A 20,582-nucleotide genomic window follows, 5' to 3' on the forward strand; every position below is an offset into this window, starting at 1 on the left:
GTGGGCATTTTATTTTTGTTCATTATTTTGATTTTTGGAATGGCAAAGCTGAGCCAAGACAAGATTGAAGCAGAATGGAGCAACGCTGGAAAGAAAAGGAGAATTCAAAATTGTCCACTGTGTTTCTTTCTGTATTCCCATACTAAGGCTGCAGTCCTATATCCACTTAATGGAATTTATTTCTGAGGAGGCATGCATAGAATTGCACTGTTAACCTAAAATTCTTATTGGTGCTGGTCATAAGAAAGGCCCTATATGGGAATATTTTAAAGACATTCTCTTTGAAGGTAAAAAGGAAAGCATGAAAATATATACAGTAAGTCAAAGACGAAGTTCGGATAATGAGCAGACAAAACAACACAGCATTGGTTGTTTCGCCTGCATATGCTGGTTGTGCAACCAGGATTACCCTAATTACCTGTGGTGCATCGCAGGTTGCCATGTTGTCCGAATCCGTCGTGCTGTGTGGGCATAGTTCATTTTCATCCACCCTACAACCCATGCCTTGTAGTATGAGGTGGGGGGGCAGGGGAAACCATAGATGCTGACTTGTTTCCCACTGATCCTCTGAACTCAGTCAAAGAGATGCAAAGACTTCTTGTAAGAAAGGAAGTGTAATTTGTTAATTTGCAACTCAAGTGTATATTTAGTTGCAAATTTACATGGCTTCATGGGCAGATTTGCAGCATTGTTCAGAAAATATTTGAAAAAGGTTTGTTGTTGATGATATGAATGATAGATTGAAATCAAGCAAATTTAAATCAATCCACCCTGTGGTCATGGTTATTTAAGTGATTAAGCGATGATGTCCCATGCCCCATGTCTTTTTATATATTAGATTTGGCTGATCAGTTACAGAATGTATTGTCACAGTTATTACAACCTGAAAATGTGGGAAAGGTGATTGAAGGAATACAGCCTACAGTCTGTCTGCTCAATCCCTTGCCCTAGGCTCATAATATTAAATAAGAGAGGGTTGACCTGATGGATTCAGTAGGTGATTAATGTTTCTTTATGAGAGGGAATTGTTCTGGCTACTTGAAGGAGGTGATGGTGAGACTATTCCTAAAGGAGGCCTTACTAAATTCCACTGTCAGTTCTAACTATTGGCCAATTACAAATCTTTTCTCTCTTGGGCAAGATGGTGGCCGTACAACTCCAGGCACACATGAATGGTATTGATCAACTTCATCATGGTTTCTGACTTGGTTTCAGCACTGAAACTGCCTTGATCACCCTATTATGACCTTCACTGGGAGAAAGACAAGGGGAGGGTGACCCTCCTTATACTTCTGTTTCTCAACATCTCTTGCTGCCATTAGGCATATGACCATTTTGGAGTGGCTTCCTGAGATGAGAAATGGAAGATCGATGCTGTAGTTGTTCTGTTCCTACTTGGAGAAATTGTTCTAGAACATGGTGCTGGGGATTGTTGCTCTGATCTGTGATACTTGAGCTATGGAGTTGTACAATGCTGCTTGTTGTGCCTCGTGCTGTTTAACATCGATATGAATCCATTTGGTGAGATCATCTGGGGATTTGGGATTAAAGGTCATCAACATGCTGATGACACTCTGCTCTACTTTTCATCACACTCAGGTGAGGTGGCAGGCATGCTGAACTGGTGACTAAAGTCAGTAATGGAGTGGATGGTAGTTTATAAACCAAAATTCAATCCAGACGAAAAGGAGGTGATGATGATGATAATAATACGTTTTTGTTTTGTTGCTGTTGTTAATTCAATTTATGAGTCACCCTATAACTAAAGCTCTCAGGGTGATGTACATAATTAAAGCAAAAACAATAGAAACAGTGATAAAAACAGTAATATACATTCGAATGTATTTTTTTCAAAGCAGCATCTGTTAGTAGATAGTTCATCTGACCAGACATGCATTTTTTCACCTTTTTCTGGATGGGTTACACTTCCCTATAGGATCAAGTTCACTGTTTGGGAGTGCTGTTAGATCTATCCATGCTCTCCATTAACCCTGAATTGGAGCAAGTCGTGGAAATTCCCTCCCAAGGTATCTGATAACCCTGGGGTGAATCAGACTATGTCCCTTTCCCATCCTAAAGTAATGTCTTTTGGGGGCAGTGATGTGGGGTGGAATTTTTTCTAGTGCTGAATTTTTCCACAGAAAAAATCCTTTTCATAAGTTCACTAAATGAATGCCAATTGCAAATACAATATTAGGCAAGCTTGGCAGTTTCAAAGTTATAACTAATGCTTTTCAAGTGATTATCCTTAGCAAGGATATGAGACAATACATATATGTCATTGAAATAATATATGTCACAGAATGAAATTTAACTAAGAACTAGTGACAGCAAAACTGAAGTTGCCTCTACAATTTTAGTGGAAGGGAGTTGAACTCTGTTGTAATAGATGAGTGGTAGTCACCATCAAATACACAGTTCTTCAAGTTTCTAAGAGTAATTAGTGTGTCAATAGTTTTCAATAACTTTGTTTCTTTTCTTAAATTTAAATTATGTAAAGGAAGTTCATGCTATTGATTTTAATTTTTTTTCAAGTATTCCAGTAAAAATGTCTACATAATATAACATTTAAACCATATTAATTGTGTTTAATTTCTCCCCTCAAATATTTCAGGGACAAATTAACATGGGGTATATTTTTAGCTTTGTTTATGACATAAAATGAAGAAACACACATGCTAAATTAAATCACCTTCTAGAGCACCAGAATATGTTCAGATGCAAAAGAAAGGTGCCCCAATTCAATTCACCCTATGCAAATTAACCTAATTTGCAGTTCTTCCCTTCCAACCCCTTCTTGCTTTCTGGTATTAAGTTCTGTGGTACCTCCTTTGGCAAGAGAAATCCCCAAACAGTAGGGATGTGCTCCGCTTCTAATCGGACCGACGAATTAGAAGCGGAGCGGGGGGCTTCGCCTGCCCTTAAGGCAGAGGCGAAGAGGATTGGGGGGCCGGCGGAGAGTGGCGAAGAGGATCGAGGTGAAGGCGGATCCTTCGCCTCGATCCGGAGCTCCGCCGGAAAGGTAAGTTGGGTTTACCGGGCCCTGCCGCTGTCATCCATGCGGCGACAGTGGCAGGGCCCGGTAACCCCCCCGCCCTCCTCTCCCTTGGTCCCTTACCGGGCTCTGCCGCTGTCGCCGCATGGGCGGCGATGGCGGCAGGGCCCGGTAACCCCCCCGCCCTCCTCTCCCTTACCTGCCTCCGTCCGCGGTCCGTCGGCGTCTTCAATTGAGCCCGCGGGGCTTCCTGGTTGAACCGCGGGCTCAATTGAAGACGCTGACGGACCGTGGACGGAGGCAGGTAAGGCCCCCCCTCCCCCTTGGTCCCTTTCCGGGCTCTGCCGCCGCATGGGCGGCGATGGCGGCAGGGCCCGGTAAACCTCCCGCCCTCCTCTCCTGGCCTTACCTGGCGCCACTGACCTCCGCTGCAGAGCTCTAATTCGGAGCCGGAACTCCGCGGCGAAGAGGAGCGGAGTATGGGCGGAGCAGCGCGGAGCGGGCTGACCCGAAATTTTCGGATCGGCCCGCGGGGCGGAGCGGGGGGTCCATGCACACTCCTACCAAACAGTGATGCTTGTATTCTGGAAAATTCTGAATTGGAAACTTTTCCAGGAAAATTTCCTATGCAAATTAGGCTAATTTGCATAGGAAATTTTCCTGAAAAACTTGGGGTACTTTTTTTTAGCTTTGTTTATGACATAAAATGGAAAAAAAAAAACATGTTAACTTAAATCACCTTCTAGGGCACCAGAAAATGTTCAGATGCAAACTAAAGGTGCCCCCTGACCTCCCTCCTGCTTCAGATTCCATCTCCGCTTGGGACTTTGAAAGCACTCTGCACATGAACACTTTGCTATTTGGACTTTGGATATCTAAGAACTGTGCCATGAAAAGTAGTGAGGCTTTTCATAGACTTTGACTTGCATATGCTGTGGATTCTGTGTTCGTGCCCAGACTTAGGTGTCAGGGAGTTCCCAGTCCTTAGCGGAAGGATGGGACTCCTTGGCCTGTGGCTTAACCTTTCCTGAAGTCATGGTAACGGGGTCAGCTCAGTAGTGCTAGGCTGAGATTGACAAGTGCGTGACGGATCTCTCTGCCCGGCTCTGGTGGCTCAGAGCAACCTTTCCTGGGACTTCTTTTTAGGAGATTGGCTATGTCCCTTTGAGCAGCCAGCGTATGCGGTGTCTGGAGCAGCCCAAAGTGGTTATTAGTGTACCCTTTTCACCCTACCCCCTCTGCGAGTGTTTGCCTTAAGGATCGTTTCAGAAAAAAGAGCCTAAAGCTTCCTAACCATAGTTCAGCTTCAAGTGTGTTTTGGACACTCTGTAACCATTAAGCTTGTCTACTGTGTGATTTTCTCAATAAAAGAAGTCTCACTGATGTGAGTGTCTCGTGTCAGCTTGCCAGCACATGTGAATGCCAGAGGGAACAGGCATGCACACGACAGGAACAACCTATCTTCCCATAGTATGTCCTCCTTTCCAGAGACATTTATCCCCAATCCAACCCGAAACTGGGCCAAGGATTTCTGCTAAGTCCTGCTCAAATGGAAAGCAGCCTGGATTGTGAACTTAACCTTATTACTGTGCAAAACCCAATTTGGAACTTTTGTTAGTTAGAAACTGGCTCATCCACTGAGAGTCCAGATGTTCTATGAACTGTTAATTGCTGAATGAGCAAGTCAACCTCTTCCCTGTCTTTGGCCTCAGAAAACTGCATTCCTAAAATAACAGGGCTGAACTGCAGCCATGCTGAAGCAAGTCTGGATAGCTGCTATGGAATCACCCCTCCCTTTTTGTTTTTATTTTTCGTCTGCCAAGGACTGCTTTCATTTGCATTTTTACTGTACTGGTTTTGACTGAGCCAGTAGCTTTGAATCTCTGCCACTGTGACTTCGTTATATCCCCTTCCCTTGAAGAAACAAATTTCCTGACCAAATCTTTATGCAAGCTATTTTATTTATAAATTGTGGTCTAACTTGTTTCTTTCCCCTTTTTCTTATTACATAAGCAGAGCCTTGCAAAGAATAATTGAAATTATCTCAAAGTTTGTAAGCCAAAGGATTCTTCTGTTGTTTTTCTTTGCTGTTGCTGCTTTGTAAGTGCGACAAAGTCCTGCCTTTTCCCCAAACTCTGGAAAGTACAGAGGGCTAGAGTTGCTTGGCAATCATCAAAAGTTACCCCGTATAAGGCACACTACAGTAATCAAGGCTAGATGTTACAGGAGCATGGATAACCATGGCCAAACTATTTCTGCACAGGCCTCTGAAAAAAACAGTGGCTGGGGAACTTGAGTGTAAATGTCCTATGGCACTAATGTTCTGTTTGTGGATTTCCCATAGGTATCTAATTGACCACTGCGGAAACAGAATGCTGGACAAAATAGGCCTTTGATTTAGCAAGGCTGTTCTTAGTGGCTGGAGCTGATGCATCAGCATCTGTGACATGAATGTTACTTAGGCCTCCAGAGACACATTTGGATTTAGGGGCAGCCTACATTCTGTGCAGTTGATCCTTCAGGAGAGTGCAACCTCACCTAGAAGATCAACTGAAGGTCACCTTCTGAACAGATGAACCACCCAGCCATAGCACCACATTCTTGTCAGGATTAAGTTTCAGTTTATTGGCCTTCATGCAGTCCATCACTACTCCAAACACAGGTTCAGTATTCCACTGCCTCACCTGATTCAGCTGAAAATAGCATGATAGAAATGATAGTGAAAAAGTCAAAACTATACTGGAAAGAGTCTTCATGATCCTGATCATGCTGCTGTACTTTGCATTACTACAGGGCAACTTAACTGGGCAATTGCAGGCATTCCTGAATGAGACCTATTATCTAGACACATTCTCATCTGATTCCCATCTCAGTCTGGCTTCACGCTGAGTTTTGGTACAGAAATTGTTTTCATTACCTTGATGAATGATCTATAATGGGGGAAGGGCAAGGGGAATGCAACCCTAATTCGGCTGGACTTCTTAGCAGCTTCTGATTCTGTTGACTGCAGTATTTTTCTGGAAAGACTCTCCAAGTTTGGAGTTGTAGGCACAGTGTTATGGTGGTTACAAAGGGAATATTGGGGACCTGCTGAATGGCTGATTCCAGAGGATGGATGCTGGAGTGCTCGATGCTCAGCCTCATGGCATTTATACTATGGCTCCCTCAAGCTTCTCTTGATAGGAAGCTATGGGAAAAGAGATTTGAAGATTTAGGGTGAGTTGTCACTAGTGACACTCAACTTTACTTTTCATTTCTATATCATTTGAGATAGAAGCAGGGGCGGTCCTCTTTTTCAAACAATGGGGAGTGGGGAACTTGTCACAATCTACCATCTAAAGTCCTAGTTCTTTAGTGAACCAATCCCCCACTCAAACTCCACATTAAGAACAGGATCTCTGGTGACGACTGAGGTTTCTGGTTGTGTTATTTTGTTGGATAAATTTAAGCTTGTACAGTCTGAGAATGTGAACAAATTGTTTGGAGGGCTGAGGTCCCTTGCATTTTAGACCCATATCCATCTTGACTGATAAAAAGGGCAATGGCCATATGACTGATAGACAGTGTAAATAGCTCCATAAAGGAGGACTGTGTTTCTACTGCATTGAAGGAGGCACTTGTGAAACCTCTATTAAACCCCACCAGTTTTCTACTAGGATAATTATTGGTCAGTCTTTTTTTTTTTTTTTTTTTGAGTAAGACATTAGAGCATGTAGTAGCTATACAACTCTAGGCTATACAGCTCTTGTCTTTCTTAGAGAAAATGGATTATTTAGATTCTTTCCAATCTAATTTCAGACCTTGTTTTGAAACCGAAATTACCTTGCTAACCTTACATTACCTTCACCAGGAGCTAGACAAGGGAGTGTGTTGTTTATCTTGGGCCTAGAGATGTGAAGTCCTCGGAAAAAAACCGGAAAAATTTGGGAAAAACCTGTTTTTCCCCGTTTTTTTCCAAAACCTTTTTTGAGTTTTTCCCGAAAAATTGAAAAAAATGAAGGAAAAACGGATTACAGGATGTTTTATTTTAGCATGATGAATAAAATGTTTAAGACAAGGTGTTCAGATATTTACTTCTCCAAATGATTTCTAAAAACTGTACAGTAGATTATTACAATGTCTGTGCACCAAGGACAAGCAAGTCCTAGGTTGCAAGAGACTACAACTCTCAAATGCAAGAGGAAGATGCATTTCTGCCTCAAGGGGGCACTTCCATGGAAGCAGAGACTGAAACTGAGTCTGATTAAATTTCATGCATATTCATTGAATCTTGTCCCCCCCCCCCATTTTCTCAGTTCTTTTTATGGGAATGGGGGCTTTATGTCTTGACACTGAAGGACTAGCGGAGACATAAATAATTTTCTTTGTTACTAATGTTGGTGGTTTCTTTAGTTGTTGTTTTTTTAAATTGTTTAAATTGCTCCTCATAAACAGGCAGAACCAAAGAGGTTCCTTACAGTTCAGGAGCTTGTAGCTCCATTTGTTACCAAAAAAAGTAAAAAAAAAGTAAATTAAATTTGTAATAATCTTTTGAATACACTACTTTTAATATACCAAATGTAATAATTTTATGCCAAACCAACTTGGGCATAATTACATTTTATGTTCCTAAAGTAACAAAGTGACTTTCAATCCGTAAAAAATGCTAATATTGCATTATTTCAATTTTTCTGAAAATTTCCGTCCCCCCCCCCCGAAAAAACTGGAAAAACCCTGGTTTTTTTCCCATGGCTTCAAAATTTCCAGAAATTTTACATCTCTAGGCCTCCCAGATTTTTTTAATACCATAAATCAGTGGTTTCCAATTAGCTAAGTACTGCGGAGCCCCTGTTTTTTCAAATGCCAAGTCATGGACCCCCTACTTTTGAAAATTTTGTTATCTCTATGGTAGTTACCTGTGTGAAGCAATTTTTTGGAGAAAATAAGGGGTAGCCCCTAATAAGCAAAGCATTTTAGGTATACTAAAAACAGATCATAAAATTTGTGATATTTGTGGTATTACCACGCAAAAATAACATGATTTAGTTAGGAATATAAAGCCGAATTTAATTTTTACTAATGTCTAGTTTACAAATGAACATATTGTGACCTGTCGAGCAGCTACTAAACCTAAATGTGATGGGAGAAATCATGCCTCTTTTTGTCCCGAACAATCCCTTCCACATCCGATTCAATACTTCCTACTTTTAATCCCAAATCTGGATCAACATCAAATCGATTTCTATGCTTGTTTTTCATATAACAAAATGTTGAAAATGTTTGTTCACCAAGATAAGTGGAACAAAAGGGAACTAGATGTTTCAAAGCTTTTTCACCTAACTTTTTATAATCAGGAAAAACCTTCACCCAGAATTGGTCCAGTCTATTCTTTGATTATTGTGATGATTTCAGTGAATCATCACAAGTCACGTCAACAAGTGCATCTTGTTCTTCCGCACATATTGTTAGTTGTTCATCACCACATTCAAAAGGATTCATTATCCATGAGTTTTCAGGATTAGGTGCAGGGAAGTAATCTCTGAAGCTAGCTGCTCCCCACTCCCGGCCTGTGTAATATCGCCATTGGCTTCTGTAATAAGGTATGGCAAATTCAATATCTATGCAAGAGTTCAGCAGTTTCAGGACTGGGAATTAAACAATTTTGGTAATTTTGATCATTGATTCCAAATGAACAATTATTCAGACATGGCAATGGTCAAAATCCAGGAGGATGGTAGACTTCTTGGTTTCATTACAGGAAGTCAGACAAGTGGGCTTACTTACAGGAAGTCAGACATGTACAGGAAGTCAGACATGTAGCTCAGTATTGTCAACACTGGCTAGCAATGTCTTCCCAGGATTTCAGGCAGGATTCTTTCCTAGCCATACCTGGAGATGCCAGGGATTGAACCTGGGACCTTCCGTATGCAAAGCATGCGGTCTACCTCTGAACCACTGTTCTTTCTGTTACTTACAAGTACATTTTTTAAATGAATTCATTCATTCATATTTATTATCATGGGAAACTAACAAATTGTGTGGAGAGAATAGTAGGAAGTTAGGACTGAAGGGTCACTCATAGACATTTACAGATACCTTGCAGTATGAATACTACACTTGCATTTTAAAGGGTATTGAAAGGGATCTGTAGAGAACTAGAACAGCAAAAATGGCATAGCATATGCTATGCTATTAAGCAATCTTTTGTAAGTCTGTCAGTATGTGAAATACAATACTAAATTATGTTCAAATGGTACTTAAGACCAGCAAGATTGAATAGGGTGTTTTTGCTGGCTCATCTTCTTTGTTGGAAATGTAAAGATAAGATACAAGAGCAGATACTTTGCTCGTGTGGGGATGTCAGTATTATATAATGTAAGACAGATAATACATCGTACTATTGTGTTAGATCCTTTATTGATTCTATTTTATGTTATAGAAGCAAATCTTCCAAATGTAAAAACATTAGTTATGAATTAATTAGTTGCAGCAAAAATGTATGAAGACATGTGGTGGTGGGTGGGTGGAATCTCACCTTTTAAACATTTTTTTAAAATGTTGCCAAATCGATAAGCTATTGAAGTCCATAGGAAAGAAGGCTTACAAATATCTGGTAATGTAAAAGAAAATAGTCTGATTTTATTGAATATTGGAATGTATTTCATGGGCATATAAGATTGGATTGTAACAGATTTTGTAGTAATCATCTGAATTATATTTTAATGCACTTATTGTCTGGTTATAGCCTTCAAATAAATTATTTAAAAATAAGGAAAAGAATACACCAATCCTGTTCTATCTGAATGGGCTTCCTGTTTGTTTCCAGGCCCAATTTAGTGTGTGGATCATTACTTATTAAGCCCTAAACAAGATATGTGAAGGACCACCTCCTTCTATATGAACTTGCCCATCAGTTGTAGTCGTCATCATCAGAAGCCCTGCGTTGTCTTCCGTCACCAGAGAAGGCATGCTTGGTGGTTACCTGACAGGACTTTTCAGTGGGAACACTCTGTTCTTGAGGGAAGTACAACTGGTCCCATGGTCTTTGAAGGTTTTTAGGCTGGCAGCCAAGATTATTTTTCTTCCAAGATTTTAATTGTTTTTCAATGGTTTTTAAACTTCTCTTTGATGCTGTTCAAGTGATAGTTTTTATTGTTCTCCGTTTTTATTGTATTAAAATGCATGTTCAGAATTGTATGCTGCTGTGGGAGCCCTTTTGAAGGCTAAAGGTTTTGTAAATCGTCTAGATAGCCTAGGCTATGAGGCGATAATAACAACAGCAACGATAACAGCAACAACAATATTTTCTAGGTTTTTTTTTTAATATCCAGAAATCTAAATTATCTTAAGGAAAACTGATAGTTGTGGGCACAGCCTTTACACATCTTTAATACAAAGCATAGGCAGGGGTTGATCCTCAAGACACAAAACCAGTCCTTTTAGCTTGCAGTTTTATCTCTTTCAGGATTAAACCCCCCTCTCAAATTTTGTCTTACACCTTACACTCCCAGCCCACAAGATTCTCATCCACACCCAAAATAAACATGTACATATTCTCTCTTTCTCCCTCCCCACTCCTGGCCTCAGGTTGTGTTGCCCTGCAGGCTTGCCTTTCCCAGCCCTAGTTTTCCTGCTTCCACCTTTCCTTTCATCAGGCAGCCCCCCACTCTGGCAGAGGGGGGTAGGATTAGAGGTACCTGCAGGCCCACCATTGCGAATCCCCACTAGGAAATGACCTAAAAGGGAGAGAAAACAAAATATCTAGATTTATAATAAGAAAAAAATAGCCAGTTCATTTTAAATATTGTCTTGATTTCACATAGTCTTAAGTTTGTTTCATCCATGAGTATTGTAAAGCTAGGGATGTCATCTTAATTGCTTACAAAATCTTAATCTTATAAACTGTTGAATAATTCTTGCTATCTTTACAAGTTGTGCATTACAGTTTTCAGCAAAGAGATTGTCTTGATTGGATGAAAAACATCTTATAAATAAACTTAATTTTTTACTGGAAAGAGCGCTGGATGAAATCTAATCTTTTAATAGTTTTCTTGCTCTAGATTTTCATTTTTTAAAACGTCCTGTCAAATTGATATTTTTTAATACCAGTGTTTGTATTTTTAAATGACAAATTGCTTACTGTTTCTTTCTTTTTAGAGAGGATCTGACGAGCTTCTTTCAGGCAGTGTACTCAGTAGCCCGAACTCTAACATGAGCAGTATAGTAGTTACTGGTAAGTTATGCCTTTTTAAAGGAGCCATTCATTATTTAATACCAAAATATATCTGTCTTGTACAACAGTATTAGGCACTTACAGAACCGTATTAGACTATTGTGCCTTCTTAATATCTGTATGTTGAAGTTCTGGAGTCTTTAAATACCAAATGCCTTCATAAAGAAGACTTGAGTAGATGTAAAGAATTTTAAAATTGGAAGAAATATGTTTAACTTTAAATTTGGGCTTCTCACATGTTATTCATAACTCCCTCCCCCCCCCTTTTTTTTTTTTAAAAAAATGAGGCATCCCTTGAGGTCTCCTTTCTACCAAAGAGGAAGCATACATACGGATGCTTGCTCTGTTGGTCTCTCTCCAGTACAGTCATCTAGCCAATCAAGATGCTCTCATATCCTATGTCCCATTTTTTTTCACAGCCCTTCACTCATCCATATTTTTTCAGATTGATTTGTGTTGCTATAGGAAGGGTTAAAAACACATCTCTATCTTTCATATACTTTCCACCAGGTTTCTCATTTCTCTTTGAAATGTATCAGTCCCTCCACTAAGTGAAATACCATTTCAGATAGTTAAATGTAATCATGTTTGTAATCATGACTGCATCTAATCATGTAATTACATGATGTCATGTGTCTTAGACTACTAGACCGTCTGTTCTAATTGTACAGCACTTAAGAATATATTGAACCTGTATTAAAATACTTATTCAGAAACTATGGTGTACCCTTGAATAGTTATATCCTCTTTAGAAATAATTCTGAATAGGGTAATGGTCCACCTCCTACATTTGCTTGAGCTTTGCTTATCCCCCATGACCATGGTACAGATTTACAATGTTGCAGTGCTATTGTGGATGCAGAAATCTTTGTTTTCTGTTAACTTGTTAACAAGAGTTCTGTTAACTTTGTTTTCTGTACATTGATGGTGCTATATAAATAATAATAATAATAATAATAATAACTTCAATGAGCTACTGGTTAGCTAAGGTATGTGCTCATTTTATACTGGACTTCAAACTGCCTCCTAAATTTGTCTTTGTTAATTTCATTGTAATGTTATGTTTTTATTTTGTAAGCCACTGTGGGAGCTGTGGCTGAAAAGCTGATATTTTTCTAAAACATAAAAATACACTAAAATAAAATAAGGAAAATGAGAGAGCCATGTAGCTGTATCCCTGTAGCAGTGGAGACTCATGCAGTAGCCTGGAGGCAATTTTTAATTGCCAGGTAAGTTGCTAATTATAAACCTCAGTTACATAAATGTTAATGATGGAGTACTGTAAACACGTTTCATGTTTATAAGATGTTAAACAGATAAAAAATGAGTGATGTAGCAATATATTTAAAATTACTTTTATCTTAAATGTAATTTATTTATTGTTTATTTGTTACATAGTTTTATATGCCGCTTTCCAGTGAGCTATCAAAGCGGTCTACAGAAATTATAAGTATTGAAATTAGTTGTAAGTTGAAATGGGGCGGGGTGTGGGGAGATTTTTGTAAACATTGCCTTGTTCTCTTCTGAAAGAGCCCTTCCTTTCAGCCTCTGAAAGCATGCTTCATTGGTGGAAGGAAGCATTGCTGTGCTTCATTGGTGGAAGGAAGCATTCCTGTAGATAGGAAATTGTCCTGTTGCTAAAGGAGCATAGATACAGGGAAATTCCTTCTCCCTTTTCACTTGCATTTATACTGACAGCAACCTCATTTGACCTCAGTATTGGCTATAAGGAACTATGACATCACATTTAGCACATGATCCCAGATTTGGCTGGAATCATATAGTGAAAAGGAGCCTCTTTAAAATGGTGTAGCAGCAACATAATATCAGGGCATTGAACAGGTGCAGGGGAAAATATAAAAGTCACAAAGGTAGAAGCATGAGTCGGGTGTGATGGATCCTTCAGTTTTTTCTTTCAAAATATTGGTTTGAAAATCCATTGCTGGAATTTGCTTCTTGGAACTAGCAAGACTGTGATCCAAAGAGTTCCATGATCACTGCAACAAGGGTTATGCTGACATTTTCAATTTTGGCTACAGCTCCTTATATTAGACACTATTCTGGAGAGGTTCCCCAATCTGAGTAAAGGGTGCGTTGGAAAGGGAAATAGCCTGCCGTCTTTGGACTTCGTATCTTGATCAAAATCTTCTTCTCCAAGATCAATGCACAGTTATCTGAGAGCACTGATCTTTTTGTTATTTATGCCAGGTTACTCCTTCTTTGGATTTGTGATGTGATCCTAGGAAGTTTCTTTTGACATTAAATTGGGAACATTTATCATCTCCAAGACCCCTTAATTTTTGTGGTTGCAAAGAAACTTGGGACTGCACCTGAAACATACAATATAGATGATTGAGTCTAGATTATGATCCCTCAGGCATTCAAAGGAGCAAATTCTTAAAGGGCCTAACAAACCACCGAAGAGAGCTAGTCAAAACTTGGATCATATGTTCTTGGATCAGAGAGCTTCGGCTATTGGGCGGTATAAAAATGTAATAAATAAATAAATAAATAAATAAATATGTTGGTAACTCCAGTCAACATGGTCAAGGCCTAAACAAGATCCAAGGAAGGTTAAACCCACAGACATAAGGAGTTCCATGCCACTGCTTTTGCACGGGCAGCTCCTCGTTGCATGAGACTAGGCAGAAGAAAGTTCAAGAATCATAGATCAAACCCAATATGCCGGTACACTGAGCTGACAAAAAAACAAAGACACATAATCCACAGCAAACGAGAGTTCAAGTCTGAAAAGCCTCACAGTACTTTTCATGGCAAGTCCTTAGTAATCCAGAGTTCCAATTAGGAGAGACCATGTGCAGAGTGCCCCCAGCGTCTCAAGTTAATGATGATAGATCCAAACAGGGAGGTGTTTCAGGCATTACAGATGAGATGTTCCTAGCAAAGGCTGCTCAGCTTTGCATCAGCTTAAAAAGGGAGGCGTAGACCTCTTCCAGACCACTTGACAAGACAGGGGCTTTGGGGCTTTAAGCAATGCCCCTGTTCAAACAGGGTGGTACTGATCAGCCCACTAGAATGACGCTTCAACCTGGGTGAGCCTTCTGCAAACCCCCACCCTTTCTCTATTGGGTTCTTACAGAGAGCTTTCTAAGGCTGAAGCCAGCATGCTGGTTTTAACCTATAAAGCCTTACATGGCTTGGGGCCAAAATACTTGGAATGCCTCTCCCAACATGAACCTACCTGTACACTATGCTCAATATCTAAGGTTCTCCTCCAGGTGCCTACTCTGAGGGAAGCTTGGAGGATGGCAACATGGGAGAGGGCCTTTTCAGTAGTGGCCCCCTAATTATGGAACAATCTCCCTGACAAGGCTCGCCTGGCACCAGCATCGTTATCTTTTCGGTGCCAGGTCAAGACTTTTCTCTTTTCCCAGGCATTTAACAATATATGCTGAATTGTGTTTTTTTAACTGACCCCGGAATAGTTGTTTTAAATGGATATTGTCTATTTTTATGGTTTTAAATTTTGTATATTTGTTTTTAATGTTCATTGTTTTAATCTTTGTAAACTGCCCAGAGAGCTTCGTTTATGGAGCGGTATATAAATGTAATAAATTAAATAAATTAATTAAATCTTAGCTAATAACTACAAGACCCCATGGCAGTGCCAAAACTATCCCTGAGAAGAATCACTCAGCAAAAGATATTAAATTTTGAGGATTGCAAAATCTCTCTACAAATGATGATTAAAATCCTATTGAAAAAAGAACTTGAATGGATTTTAAGGTTAAAAAGTGACTCTGCCTCTTTTACAGAGTTTTTGAGACAAACCCTCAGAACATGGTACAGCTCTGTGTGACCTGAAGGACCCATAAACTTTTCTGTGTTGGGGAGGGTTTTGGGTGTGTGTTAAACAGGGGTCCTTGGCTCTTGCTAGTGAGTCAGTGGAGGCCTCTGGCTTACCTCATTGTAATCAATCTACCTATCTATGTACAATATTTGTATTCCGCTCCACATCCCAGTTTTTGCAGCAGAGAGGGGGAAAAACACTTTATTAAAAGAATTACTATTTTTAAAAAAGAAAGAGTTCTGATACAGCTGAATTCTGATGAGATCATCAGGAACCACCAGGAGCATGTCTTCTGATGACTTCATTGACTGGGCAGGGAGAAGGTGCTCTCAGGTATTCTGGGCCTAAATTGTTTAGGGCTTTGTACACTAGTACCAAAACCTTAAACCTCTCCCGGTAACCAATAGGCAGCCAGTGCCGTTCCCTCAGCAAATGAGTTGTATGCTGGAAAGGAACAGTTCGTGACAACAGCTGCCCTACTGCATTTGCACTATCTCCAGCTTCTGGAGCAGCCCCACAAAGAGTGCATTGCAGTTATCCTGTCTTGAGGTTACTAATGGCTGTACCACCATGGCTAGGCTGTCTCTCTTCAGGAGAGGCTGTAGCTGGTCAACCAGCCAAAGCTGGTAAAAGGTACTCTGAGCCGTCACAGCCACTGGGTCTCCAGCAACAGTGACTAGAGATCTGATCTTTCAAGGGAAGTGCAACTCCATCCAAAACAGGCAGTGAGTCTATCTCCCGCACTCGGGAACCACTCACCCACAGGGCTTCCGTCTTGCCAAGATTCAGCTTCAGTTTATTGGCCTCATCCAGCCCATTACTTAATTTAGGCACTGATCCAGGACTTGCACACCCTCACTTGATTCAGATGTCACAGGATGATAGGGCTGTGTATCGTCAGCAAACAGATGGCCTTTGGCTCCAAATACCCTAATGACTATTCCCAATGGCTTCATATAGATATGAAACAACATTGGGGACAGGATGGTACCCTGAGAATCCCATAGCATAATTTCCAATGGGCTTAGGAATGATCACCCAATGTTATTCTGTGAAATCAGTCCAGTAGGTAAGACCAGAACCACCGCAACACAGTGTCTCATACCCATCCCACGAAGGCAGTGCAGGAGGATACCCTGGTTGATGGTATCGAAAGCCAATTAGAGGTCAAGAAGAAATAACAGGGTTGCACTTCCTCTGTCCCTCTCAATAGAGACCAAGGCTGATTCAGTCTTGTAGTATCCTGTAGGAGACCTTATTAAGAGAAATATTATTTCAAGTTTGGTTCATGGTAATTTAGGACTTCATCACTAATTAACAACAGTTTAATTTCATGCACAGTGATGTCACATATCTGTTTAGAACATAATATACCCATCTTAGATTGTTCATGATTCCAGTGTCTGAGACAGTAGGCATTGGGTTAACCTTTCATTTTCAGTAGCATCTTGGCTTTTTAAATCTGTATTGTTACTGTACTGATCATAACATTATTCATTTATACGTCAGCAGAAATTTCCTCTTTAACTGTGTATTAGTGGGAAGGGAACAATCTAAATAGATGAGAAGTGGGAAGATAACACATTACCAGCTATTGTTTTTCAAACGTCTTTATTAATTTCTTCTTCCTCAGTAAGAATTATGAAATTGGGGCACTCTTATTGGGTAATATTTTGAGAACCAAATTGGTTGAGTCCTCACCTGAGAACTATTTTTCTTCAATACACAATTGCATTCTATGCTTTTATTTTTCAAATGAACAAATACCAAGCAAAATTTCTAGCCAACTCTGGGATATGTATATTTGAATGAAAAGCAGGAATATAGCAATTTAACCTACATTTTCAAAGAAAAATCATAGGTAAACTCAAGTAAATAAACTTTTGCACATTTGTTTTATTTAACTACTTGTGAGCCACCCTGGGGACCTGTTTAAGTGTGGGGTATTAATCCTTTAAATAGTGCTGTCATGTGGTAGCTGGTTCTTTCTAGTGGTTAGTAATACTCATTTTACCACATTATTTCCTGTATTTCTTCCATTCCCTAACTCCAGAGAGATCAGAGAAATCCCTATATGGGTTTCCAGAACAGTCTATCTAGGCATTCCCTAGGTTCATACCTCAGCAGTACATGAAACGGTGGCACTGGGCCTATGATTGCATTCCATTGCTATTTGTGTGCCAAATGTATAGGGTTGTAGCAGTGCTGGGACTCTTACATTGCAATCTGTGCTTTTCTGGCACAGTGCTATCTTGGATTGGGTCATTAGAAGGAATTAGTTGAGTAACGTCTCTGGATTCCATATCTGAGTCTGTTTTCCCATCAAATCTGTCAGTGTAACACTGTAAGCAAGGAATTCATTAATTGAAACGAAATCTTGGATTCACAGAATTCAGAGTCTGAGATCATCTTAGCACAGGAATGGGGAACCTCAGGCCTGTGACCCCCAAACGCTTCTCTGAAACTGAATTTGGCTCTTGGGTTAAAAGAGGTTCCCCATCCTGACATTAGAGCCTTTATATTGACTTTTTCAATGGATAGTCGTCTATTATAGAATTTTAGAGTTCTATAGAATTAACTCTTTCAGTTTAAGGCATCCAAAATATTGATGAACATTTAATAATGATTTCCAGAAATTATTACTTGGCTGCCTTTCCATGCCTAGCTTCTTCTATTAAGTATCCTTTTGAGATAGCTGGTTTGCTGGAACTGGGCCAAGTATCTTTCCCTTAGTTAACGACTGGCCTATCCATTTCTAGCCTAATAAGAAGCAGGTGTATGCTTGTTGTGTCCATAATTTACACTCGATCGGCAAGTTAACTGTTGAGCCATCTTTTGGCTAGCCGTGATAAAAGGAGATGGAGTTTCTGTTTCTTGGAGACTGGGAAATCCTTGGATAGTTGTAGGCATTATTGTTGCACGCCCTGGCACTTCTACTCGCAGCCAGGGGGCAGAGGTGTGTGAGGGCTTCTCCAGTGACTGTAATGGGAGAGTACATTTGAGTCTGTGCAGGATAGATAAACTGAAGGTATAGTTTTATTTTGCTGTTTTATGTATCTATTTTCCTTTTGTCTCTTAATTATTTCTTTGACAATAAGTACTTTCCTTCCTTTTCCTAGTCTGAGTGGGAAGTGTAAATTTTGGATTTTGGACCAAGATCCAAGAGGTGTTTTTCCTCCTCATGTGGCCTACCTATTCAGTAACACTATCAAGGCCTTTGGATCTAGGCTCTGGAAGGGGGGTTGCTGCATAGGATGGTCAAGTAGGTTTGCTGTCACAAACCGAATCTAACCTTTCTTGCCACGTTTGATCAATAGGTGGATCTTTCTTCTTGCATAGGTGGCATATATAGTACTTCTACTTACTAGCAAGTGTGGAATGCACAAGTTTTGCTAATAATAATTCTGGTATTCATTGCCTTTTTGTTAAACATGTTTATAAATGCCACTTTATACATGATACCATTCATTACATAGAAATCACTACTGTAGTCACAATTATTATGTGGTTTTCCAGAATCTTACTTATCCAAGCACAGTCACATGCCCAGAATTGGTTCATGGGACAATTGAATTGTTTGTGGAAACTTCTTCCACGAAGAGAAATATGGATGCTATCCAACTTTCAGAGGCAAAGATAAGAGATGAAATTCATGAGGATGTCCAGCTATCTATTTAATGTTTTCAACCTCTTAGTTCAATAAATGATTGACTGCATTCTTTGGATGCACCCACATGTCAATTTTCACATAATCTCTTGGAATGTTGCCGATATGAGATGTAATTTGGTAGTAAGATGTATTTTTGTAGCACTTTCAATCTTTTGATATCATAGCTTTCCTTGAGATGGGTTACTAGAAGCTTGCTCAATTTCTGTTCAGTATTAAAAAATCATGGTAAGTAACGGCATCTGAAAACCAGTCGTTTGGATGACGTAGTGAGGGGCTTGTATTGCTAGTCTCTATGAAGATAGATATTGAAACTGTGTTTGACTGGCTCACATGTAATTCCATACAGGTAGTCCTGCTTTGTGACTCTTGTTTGGGCAAACTCATTTGTTTAAATATTTATATTCTGCCTAATACCTCTTTACATGATGAAGTTTGGACTAAATTAGATGATGCATTATATAATATTTCAGTAGGCTCTCCATAAGAGGATCTTATTCTCTGTGGGGACTTTAATAGATGTATAGATAGTGACTATCTAGCATTCAGAAAAATGATGGGTTCAGACGTAGAGGAGACTCCAATGCAGGAATGATTCTCTCAGGATAAAAAGGTTAATAAGGCTGGCTTAATTTTCAAGTATCAGCTATTTTGTCTAAGTGGAAGTCATAAGGATAACTCAGAAGGGTATTTCGTACATTTTCAGATAGAGGAGCCATTTTTGTGGACTAGACATTACTTTCCTCTTTATAGGCAAATATAATAGACTGTAAGCCTATGCGGCAGGGTCTTGCTATTTACTGTTTTACTCTGTACAGCACCATGTACATTGATGGTGCTATATAAATAAATAATAATAAAATAATAATAACTAACAGATCAGAAAATGATCTTACATTGACAGTGTCCTTACCTAGCTGTTGATTTCAAATGAAGTTTAAAAATATTATGGGAGGCACAATGGGGGTGAAAAATGACTGAAATGGTCCACTAAGATGAACCAGGAAATTGGGTCTCTACTATCAAATGTAAACCTGTTAAAACTTAAACAGAAATAAAGTGTAAAAGATGAAAGAAATATTATATATGTGTATGTATGTGTGTATTATATATATAGTTTCTGTCTTGAAACCATATTTAGTCACTGCCTATACAACAAAAAAGAATAATGTATTATCAACTACATGGTACCCCAAAAAAGAAAAGAATGTAAGATCCTACCCAAACAGATTAAAAGATATATCAGAGGAAATGAGTGTAACTTTATTCACTGATGGACTTCCAAAAAAGTACTCAAAGAGAAGAAAAATGTTTTTTCTATGAAAGCTGGGTAAGACATTCATGTACAAAGATGAAGGCAAATTTTGGAGACTTGTGGCAGCATTCACAACATTTATATATCTGGCCCCAGTTTTGACTTAGCTTTACCCATAGAGGCCTATTCACTTTCTGGTACAAATATTGCCAAAAGATTAGTTCAAAGCTTCATTAAAATAATGCTATGCACATAAGGGTGGGCTGACATGCCTGCCTGACAGAAAGCATTAATTTCTTCGATGGGGTGGGGTCAGATAGGGATGTATTTTGTCCCATTTTCTGTGGACATCCCCCCCAATTCAGTGAAGTTCCTGTTCTAATGTATGCTGAGAATTTTGTTCTGTTGTCCATTAATCTAATCGGCTTGCAAAAATGTTAACTAAATTTTGCTTCTTTTGCAATAAGAAACATACTTATTTTTCCTCTAAAGAGACAACTAGTGGAACCTGTTCTAAAAAATATTTGTGGAGAATGCAGTTTTCCAAAAGTTTTTATGGATATGAGATTTGGGATGAGGTTAATATTTTATTTATTTATTATTTTAAAATATTTCTTTCCCCCTTTTCATTTAAAAATAATA

General features: G+C 39.3%; 1 protein-coding gene across 5 annotated transcripts in view; it reads left to right on the forward strand.

Annotated features, from left to right (window-relative positions):
* The window catches only part of PTBP2 (polypyrimidine tract binding protein 2), an 86,537-nt gene that overhangs the window by 12,059 nt on the left and 53,896 nt on the right, over positions 1–20,582 (forward strand). For 4 of the 5 annotated variants that reach the window (XM_063136172.1, XM_063136181.1, XM_063136192.1 and 1 more), the window contains exon 3: positions 11,132–11,207. The exons of the other annotated variant lie outside the window; for it this stretch is intronic. In XM_063136172.1, the coding sequence (XP_062992242.1) occupies positions 11,132–11,207 (76 nt within the window). The remainder of the gene's footprint in view (positions 1–11,131; positions 11,208–20,582) is intronic. 5 annotated transcript variants of the gene reach the window in all.

This window comes from Elgaria multicarinata, chromosome 1, assembly GCF_023053635.1.
Source record: "Elgaria multicarinata webbii isolate HBS135686 ecotype San Diego chromosome 1, rElgMul1.1.pri, whole genome shotgun sequence".
In the NCBI taxonomy this organism is placed as follows: Eukaryota; Metazoa; Chordata; class Lepidosauria; order Squamata; family Anguidae; genus Elgaria; species Elgaria multicarinata.